The sequence below is a fragment of the Cariama cristata genome, unplaced genomic scaffold (genome assembly GCF_000690535.1).
Source record: "Cariama cristata isolate BGI_N322 unplaced genomic scaffold, ASM69053v1 scaffold6780, whole genome shotgun sequence".
Lineage (NCBI taxonomy): Eukaryota > Metazoa > Chordata > Aves > Cariamiformes > Cariamidae > Cariama > Cariama cristata.
In genome coordinates this window covers 59,469-68,941 of record NW_009596319.1, presented here as the reverse complement: position 1 = coordinate 68,941, position 9,473 = coordinate 59,469, and the positions used below count along the sequence as shown (strand labels likewise).

The window sequence follows — 9,473 nt, the reverse complement described above, 5'->3', positions numbered from 1 at the left end:
GGCCCCGCGGGGGTCCCCCCCCTGCCAGTGAGTACACATTGCTGGAGCCAGAGCTATCCGCACCCTCATAGGGGAGATGCATTTCCCTGCAAGCAGTGTGGTGTTTCTAAGTCAGATCCAATCCGCTACAGGTGAGATTTGCAGTCCCACAGCCCTGACTTACAGCAGTCATCCCAGAGGGCTTAAAACTCAGACAGGCAAAGCTCTCCTAGCCTGGTGCTCAGTCGGGTTTGTAAGAAAGGACTAAGCAAGAAAAACGTGCAGCTTAGAGCTGCCTCAGGCAACTGGGAGAAATCTATGGAGATCGTCATCATGAAGGGACATTAATTGCTCTGGTGAAACACGAAGCTGCAACAAGGAGTAATGGGTGAAAACAGAGACAGAGCCTGCAGCAGGATTCTGGTAGTGGTTTTCTCACGTCAACCGTTTGTAGCACATCAGTGTAATGAGGACAAAGCAGTGAGCAACAACTACAGGAGTTGGGGCAATGGCCAACCCTGCCTGTGGCCTCTTGCCACTTGCTCACCCTCTGTAACCATGTGCTGTGTCTCCCAGGTCATCAGTGTGCCCGAGGGAGATTTCTTCTTTGACTTCGTAAGACACCTGACGGACTGGATAAAGAAAGCAAGACCAGCAAAAGATGGTAACAATTACTTTTCTCCGTTGTGGGTCCCACTAGACCCCTCCAGTCCTTTCAAACAAGATTGACCACACAGTCTGTTGGGCCACACATCTGTGGGTGTGCTGTTTGCACCAGCCCCGAGGTCATCACCTGGGAGATGATCTCTCCAGGAGCTGCAAGACCTCTGCTCCAGAGCTAGACTTGGCCCTACAAGGATCATCTGCTCCAAGGCTTGCCTATGGGAAGGTTTCAGTGGTGGGATTCATCTCACCTCGCTGCCCACATCCACAGTGGAGCTGGCTGTGGCTCTGCTCAGTATATCAGTGGCTGCAAGACATGGGTGCCTCCAGGGTGCAATTCCTCTGTCCTGCATTAGGCACGAGCACTACCATTGAAGTACAGCCGTGTAAATGAATTCTTTCCATTTTATTAAAACCTTGTAAGGGCAAGATGCAGTTTTCTCTGCAAGGTCAGAGCCCATTTGACCATGTGGGTGCCCCTGTCCCTGTAGATTGTGACAGCACACAGGCACCGCTGGCTTGGAGGGACACCGAATGCTGGCTGATACTCACAGCATTGCTCTTACATATCTGCTCCCTGCTCCCCTCACACAGGTATAGTGCCTTCCCTCACCTACCAAGTGTTCTTCATGAAAAAGCTGTGGACCAACACAACGCCTGGAAAGGACTCGATGGCAGACTCGATCTTCCACTATTACCAGGTACGCCAGGAGCCTGCAACAGCAGTGGAGACTTGGGAGGGATTAGGAATGGGTTACAAAGACTTTGTCCATCTGCAGATGGATGAAGATTTGCATTAAATAGGAAGAATTCTTACCTTAAATAGGACACTATAAAGAGCACTGTTGAGTTGAATGGCAAGGAGCAGCTTTCATGCACTTTAGGGTAAGCAGCTCAGCTGGGATTTTGGTCAGCTGCTCTCGGTGAGCAGCAAGAAACAGGAGAGAGCATGTCCTGCTGGCAGCCTCAGCAGGGAGGCTGAATTCAGAAGCATCCTGTGGGTTTTCAGCCACCTCCGTTGATGGAGATGAGCTGTGATAGTCCCAGCAGTCAGGTAAGCAGTTACACTTCTTCTGCTCTTGTTTCTTCTGGAATGGAAGAGACACCTCCATGTCCCAAGGCTGTCTCTCACACACACGCACACTCCTTGTGTTCTTGCCTGGATAAAGTCGCGATCCCAATATGACTGTATCCCTTAATGCTTGAGTTAGTCACTTGCCACATTTTCAGACACTTCTTATAATGAGGGAATAGATTTTTTTTAAATTGCAAAAAAAAGCAGAAAACCCATTCAATTCCAAGTGGCCATTGCTAGGAATGGATTTCCTGGGATGAGGGAGGGTGAATAGGACTGTAGGTTCACACACCTGACAGCTAACATAGAGACCTCCCTGTCCCACGTAACAGGAGACTCTTTCAGACCAGAGAGCATCTTCATACATCTAGTGTGGTCTCAGCTGAGCAGCTGCCTCTCCACCACACTCAACACAACTGCTACGAGTGTTCCCAGGGCACAGCCTCTTGACCAGGGGCTGGACACCTCCACAAACTCCATTTAACATCTGAGGGTGAAGGTCCATGGTTGTCCTCTCTATGTCTGTATTTTTCTTTCCTCCGTGCAGGAGTTACCCAAGTACCTGCGCGGCTACCACAAGTGCACACGGGAAGAGGTCCTGCAGCTGGCAGCTCTCATCTACCGCGTGAAGTTTGAGGATGACAAGTCCTATTTCCCCAGCATCCCCAAGCTCCTGAAAGAGCTGGTGCCTCAGGACCTCATCCGGCAGCTGTCTCCGGATGACTGGAAAAGGGTAAAACAGCAGCTTGAGTCATATGCCAGGTCTGGCTGGGGGAAGCCCAGTCTCTTGGGTGACTTATCTGATGTTCAACATTGAAGTGAGGCTGTCAGAATGAGTGACCCGTGGTCCTTCTTGAGCCTTAGCAGAGCTTCAACCTCCCCAACATCACCAAGAGGAGGAATTGTATATGTGTGTTTGTACATGCATGCCTTGCAGTGGGTTTTCTTTGTGCTGCATGTGGCTGTGACTGTAGTGGTTGATGCAACGCCATACGGACACATGCTGGAAGACAGTCTCATGTAAAGGTCTGTTGTTTAAGGCAGACTACTGAGTAGAGGGGTAATTCTCCCTGCTGTACACATGAAGAGCTGTGACACAGCCACAGACAGGTCTAGAGCCATAAAATAACATAGGTGTCTCACTGCCAAGAAATAGTCTTTTAAGTCCTTTCTGTTTCCTGGGACTTGAACTCAGCCATGAGCCTAACCAGCAAGCTATCAGCTTCTCTGGGTTGAAGGTCCCTCAGTCTCCTCTACTGCATAAATTGGAGGATCAAAATTTATAATCCCTTTAATGGAGTCACCAGCACAGCTCATCTAAGAAAGAAGGACCTGCCTTTGTTCCAGGCTCTGCTCTGATGACCAGCCAGCACTTCTGTGAAGCGTTCATTGGAGCAGAGACTAGAACCAACCATCTTTGTGGGACTGATGCTCCTTCCCTGCAAACATCCCGGGTGCTAGGTAGTGCAAACCCCCCAGCTCTGTTGTGTTCTCTGTTGCAGTCCATTGTGGCATACTACAACAAGCACGCAGGCAAAACAAGAGAAGAAGCCAAGCTTGCCTTCCTAAAGATTATTTTCAAGTGGCCTACATTTGGATCAGCATTCTTTGAAGTGAAGGTACCTGCCCTGCTTGGGGGTTTTCTCAAAGCTTTTAGCCAAGGTCAGGAGCCCGGTATCACAGGGGGGTTCTAGGTATGCTGGGCTGTTCCGGTGTCTGGCCCAGACTGGGACAACCCTGATGAAGCAGGGAAAGGGGGTGAAACTCTCCATCAGTAAAGGGCTGATACATTCATTTATTACTGCCCTGCCTCTTTACACAGACAGAGGCATTGTAGAGCTTTAGTGTGTCTCAAGTCATTGGGTCTATACTCGTAGCTGTGCTGCTGAAGAGCCAAGAGCCATTTTCTGTTTTGCCAAGACAAGGGGGAACATGTGGTTTTCCAAGGGATGTGTCTGCACCCACCATGGCACCAAACTCCCATCGAAGACAGCAGAGGACAGTAGTCATGAAGTCTGTCCAAGTACCCTGAACACCTTATTGCAACTCCCGCTTCTCAATGTCTACACAGTTAAGCCTGGGCTGGAAACAAATTGCTGAAATTACTCATCAGTTCCTTGAACCTGAGCACCCCATTTTCTGTTATGCCCATCTTAGATGGCATAAGGGATCTGAATATATCTTGTGATTTTTCCACCAAAACTGACTTGGTAGCCAAGAAATCTGTCAGGGCCAGGAGCTGATCCCCCATCCCCTGTGCTCATCAATCAAACTCATCAATTGATCTCATCAATCGAAAAAATTGCAGGTCCTTATGGCGCAGGGCTGAGAGAAGGGTTTACCAGCAGGAAGAAAACTAAATGTAAAGATCAGAAGGGGACAGAGTGGTGTAGTCTGGGCCTAGAGGTCCATAGCAGCAGGCATGAGGAGAAGCAGAACACCAAACAGAGTCTGGAAGGGGAGAGGAGATGTCTGGAGTTTACCAGCCTGTCCAGCTCTTCCTTGCCAATGGCAAGACGGCTTCACTTTTGGGAGGCCACCAAAGGAAGCAAGGAACTTAGTGCTACCAGCAACTCACCTACTGGTTATCATGGATTTAGGAGATCTGTACTTAACTAGGCAGCCCTGACCATTACAGATACCTTAACAGGCTCTATGTTTGCCTTTAAAGGATAAACTGGATAGCAGTTAATGGGCCACCAAATGCTGGCAGGAGAAGACAGGGAGAGAGGAAATAGGAAGGGGTCTGATTTTGCATGACACGTCCCCTAACCAGTTCATCTCCTTTCCAACAGCAAACTACAGAGCCAAATTATCCAGAAATCCTTCTAATTGCCATCAATAAGCATGGAGTCAGCCTCATTGATCCCAAAACCAAGGTAAGCAAAACTGAGGTCTTCACCAGATGCTCCTGAGCCCACTTCCCAGCCCCTCGCAGAGGTCATCCCAAAAAGGGTGTTGTTGAACTTCAGGAGTTCTCATTAAGCCTAGTTAGAAAGGCTGGATAGCCAGAAAAGTTTCTGGAGGCAGAAATTCACTGTTGCATGGAACCAGCCCACCTTTTTCAACAGGAGATGGATTGGGAGCATCAACTTAGGGCCCTGTAACTGGAGGATACACACACTCCTTCCTTAATCCTTTCACAGAAATTAGGACAGGAGATGAGATGGAGTAAATTAGCCCCTGCTAGTTGCTTCAACCAGCTGTGTGGTCATTCTAGCATGGCAGTCCTCCCTCCACAAGCACTGGAAGATCTAGAGTCTTGCATCTCACTGCCATTCCCATGAGGCCATGGTACAGTCTCATCATAGTAGACATCCTTGGTCTGCTTTGATGGAAAGCGAACAAGGACATGAGAGGCCCCCACAACCCTTCATGAAAGTTGAGGATCTCGTGTGTTGAGTGTCAGTCTTGTGTTCCCACCAGGATATTCTCATCACTCACCCCTTCACCAAGATCTCCAACTGGAGCAGTGGCAACACGTACTTCCATATAACCATTGGCAACTTGGTGAGAGGAAGCAAGCTGCTCTGCGAGACCTCCCTGGTAAGGAGCTTTAAAGATTCTTGGGCACAGTTAGACCAAATCCTGACTTTGGCAGGCAAAATTAAATGCTTCCAGGAAATTGTGTCTCAGGGACTCCCTAGGCTGAAAGCGGTCTCTTAGAAGAGCCCCTGATGTATTCTTTTTTCTTCTGGATTTCCCATGGCTCTGCTCAATAGATCAGGGCTCTCACTTGGTCCATCATCCAACTTACAAGCAAGCCTGAGGTGCTTGGGACATTGCCATCTCAGGAGCATGGGACACTGCTCCCTGTCACCGGACTGAAAACCACATTAAAGCCGATGTGGGCTCCAGGGGTACTCTTGAGGCTTTCTGCCAAGATCCTTTGCCCAGCTTGTCCCTAGTAACAGTCACAGCAACAAACCTCCTCCTGGACTATCTTAAACTCAAAGCATGAAGGTTTGGATTAATTGTTATTAATCTGAGGCATTCAGTATTTTGTTGGCCATTTGAAAAATCCAGGTCCCATCCAAAGCTCCCTATGTCCTTAACCTCAACAGCATCCTGGGACAGTGAGTTCCTTCATCTCAACACTCCAAATTATGTTTGGACTATGTTCCTTTTGGTGATGCCATGTCACCCGAGCAGAATGGTGGAACAGGTCAAAATGTACCAGAAAACTTGAAAGTCAACAGCTGGTAGCCAGTGTGTTCAGGAGGCACAAGCCAGAGACTATAAACTGTGCTCTAAAGGCAGGGTAACATCTTCTCTCTCCTCCTCAGGGGTACAAGATGGATGATCTTTTGACCTCGTACATCAGCCAGATGCTAACAGCCATGAGCAAACAGAGGAGTGCAAAGGGTAGCAAGTGAACTGCAAGAAGCCACTGGCAGGTGGCCATGAGGCTAATTCACCAGCTGAGGCCTGTGGGATACCCGTGCAGCTGGGGGAGAACCTTTGCCTCCCAGATGTGGAAGATGAGCCGAACACCATCAGGGAGTTCGCTGGACTCTGACCTTGAGGGCTCAAATCCCACCTCCCCTTCCAGCGAAGACGACTATCTGTGACCTCCCGTTCTCCTTCCCCATCCTGCACTCTGACTCCATCTTACACCTCAAAGATTTCCAGGGGACACCACCACTCTCAGACAGTGACTGAGCAAAGACACTCCAGCAGGAGGTTTGCCTGAAACCAACGGTTGGCATCACAAAGGCTCTTGGAAGAGGATTTCTCTGTGTGTGTGTGTGTGTGTGTGTGTGGCTTGCTTTGATTTGTTTTGGTTTTTTTTCTTAAGTGAGAGAGAGCTATCGGGATGCCAACGGCTTTTTTGGTGAGGTTATGGGCATTTCAGGTTTGAAGAGGAATAACAGGGCCCTGATCCATGCTGGAAAGATGTCCAATGAACACTACAGGGCTTGGTTTTTGCTATTACAAAAGAATACCTTGTGTTCTTAAGAAGGACAGAAAGAAAAAGCAGGCTGGGAGGAGCACATTTTAACTAGGAATCAGAATAAACGAACTACTGATCGAACAGGCTAGAGTACTAAAGTGCTGTCAGTGCAATGCTGGAAATATTTAAAGAACAAATTTTAAAGTTTTGTTTCTTCTTCTATTTATTTTTTAAAATATTAAAAAGGAAAAAAATAAAATCCTGCATTTTGTGCCGGTATCTGGACGCTGACTCGGGACTTGAGGGCGACCTGCAGGACAAATCCCTCACCCAGGGATGCCCCCAGAGCCGTGATTGCCAGAGGCTCAGTAAGGCACATCTTTCCCAACTTACAGGCTCAGCTGGAAGTGAAGCTTGGGAGACAAATTACATCCCTTTTCCCTGCTGTGACCAGACAAATTAACCCTGGGAGGATCTTTACTGCAAGCTTCACTATGGATGTAGGGGTTTTGAAGTCCCCATGCTTGGAAGACTGAGGCCAAGCCTGGGCTGAGCTGCGATTCAAACATGGACTTGGCCATCAGCGTCAGAAACAACAGATAATGATTTTATTGTGCTTTTGTGTGCGTTGCTATATAAAAATGGCTCTTTACGAGGCCCAGCTGTACCTGAACCACTCACACCAAGTGCAGGTCCTTGATTTCGGTGGGTTTTTCTCCATCTTTAGTTGGTTGCACTAATCTGCTGGCTGGTTGTCCTGTCTTCCACCCGACCCCAAGCAGTGCAAACCAGCCTGCTTTGGAGCAGAGATGGGACCTGCCAGCAGAGAGGAGGCTGAAGCCGTGTTGTGTCTGGGCAGATGCAGCAGAAGGAGCCTGGAGTGCCTTTCCAAAATCCAGGCTTCAAAGAAGCATATGCCTGGGTGTGGGGCATCAGGTGGGGTGACAATTGTCCACCAAGATCTGGTGCTGGTGTCACTAATACTAAGTGGATCTCAGTAGATGTGGAGACCTCTCTTGGTCCTGTGCATTGGGCTGCTTTCATAAAAGTCCATGTTGTAGGGCGTCATGTGTTGCTCTGTTAAGCTCAGCTGGGCTCAGTTCTCCAATACAATGGTGTGCCAGGCAGTCAACAGCACTGCCTACCAGACCTCAAGGACCATGACATCCAACTGGGATCCAGCAGTGACTTTGGACCTCAGTTGCTCCACCAAAGTGAATGAGATGCTGCATGGAGACATCCACCATCCAGCCAGGGCTGCTCGGAGATCCCCTTCCTCCACCGTCCCCCTACCCAAACATTCTGGTGATGGGAGCATGGTTATACCAGCCAAGGCTATACTGCGAGCCAAGCTGCCTTCTCACCATCCATCTCTGATGCTTCCCTCCCCCTCCCCAGCTGCCACGATCCAGCTGTTCCAGGGATCCCACCTGTTTTTAGACACATACCCATCATCCCCACCACCACCACTGCTTTTTGTGAGTCTCCAGTCATCCCTGCCTCCCACAGCACATTCAGTAGATGATGCAACACAGCAACGTTTTCCAGCGCTGTCCTGGGCCAGCTTTCCTCTGCCACCACCCTCATCCCTCCACTTACAGCTCTGTTGGCCTCCCATGCACCCCACTGTTTTTGGGGGGAGTGTGTGGGTCCTGGGACTCTGTGTGCGTGTGTCTGTGTGTCATATGTATTAGCATCTGCTGGCCTCTTTGTATTTACACCAAGCAATGTAACATGAAAAACATATGTCCAAGTGAAATACTCTAATTAAAAAGCATCAAGTGGCTTGTGGGAGGTTGTTCTGCATTGCGTGATTGTGGTGTCTCCACAGGGAAGGGTGGGCTCAGGGCTCCCAGGTCCTTGTGGGGACAAGACTTCTCCTTGCAGAGTGAGACTCCTGGGGAGAGTATCCAGCAATGGGGAGCAAATCATCAGTGTGCCCAGACTGGAAATTAAGTGAAATCTTTTCTTTTTTGGGTAAAAAACATTGGAGCCTGGGGAGTCTCCATTGCTCATCCTTTAAGACAAGGGCTGATTCTTCCACAAATGCCAGTTTTGAGCTGAATCATTGGATGTGGGAAGTACCAGGTGAAAAGTTTGTGTGTGGGAGTCAGACTACAGCCATGTGCTTAATGGCATTGCCAGACTCTGCTGGCTGTGAAGCAACAAAAATAGTAGCTGAGCTGTGACAGGGCGTAAGGCATTGCAGGAAACCACAGGCCTAATTGGCTGTCCTCTGCCTGGACAAGGCTGCTGAGGATGAGGAAGGTGAGTAAGGGGAGATAGCACTGTGAAATGGCCAAGCAGCTGCTATACACATGGATGATGGTGTATTGAGGTGGTTTTTCTTAATAAATATTAAAAGCAGCAGTTGGGGGACCACAGCCAAATCCCTCGCCTGGACACCAGGGGACAGGCTGAGGACCCAGTGGTGCTCAGCCCACACACTCTCCACCTCCTACTTTTGCTGCTCACATACCTCCAGATGAGTGGTACTCACGAAAAATTATGAACCAGCTATAGATGCAGGGCATGGGGAGGGGGTTTAACACTGTCAGTAACTTCTTCTCCCTGTGCTTCATAGCTCTGGAGCTGCTCTACACCAATTCGCCAGCCCTTTAGCCCCTTTTCCAAAGGAAGATGCTGCCTTTTCGCATTTCTAGCTTCCAAAACACTCCAAAATTGCAGTGCTTCTTACCACAGCTAACTCTGAAACCTAAGGCTTCCCTGCCACAATTCACTTGTGATAGCTTTATTTGGCAAAAACACCAAGCTGCATGAGGCTTGTGTATGAGAAAATGTCTATAGCCTGATTGAGGTAAAGACTACGATTTTCTTCCCCTTTCCCAGTTTGCCAGAATA

The 9,473-nt window shown here is 48.9% G+C and overlaps 1 protein-coding gene across 1 annotated transcript in view; it reads left to right on the top strand.

Moving 5' to 3' along the window:
* LOC104165746 (unconventional myosin-VIIa-like) overlaps nt 1-6,093 on the top strand; it is a gene marked incomplete at its 5' end in the record, with an annotated part of 17,303 nt that extends 11,210 nt beyond the window's left edge. The window contains 7 exons of the mRNA XM_009705475.1: nt 556-643; nt 1,237-1,343; nt 2,265-2,450; nt 3,220-3,336; nt 4,513-4,596; nt 5,144-5,263; nt 6,004-6,093. Coding sequence (XP_009703777.1) covers nt 556-643; nt 1,237-1,343; nt 2,265-2,450; nt 3,220-3,336; nt 4,513-4,596; nt 5,144-5,263; nt 6,004-6,093 — 792 coding nt within the window. The remainder of the gene's footprint in view (nt 1-555; nt 644-1,236; nt 1,344-2,264; nt 2,451-3,219; nt 3,337-4,512; nt 4,597-5,143; nt 5,264-6,003) is intronic.
* Nucleotides 6,094-9,473: the final 3,380 nt, after the last annotated feature.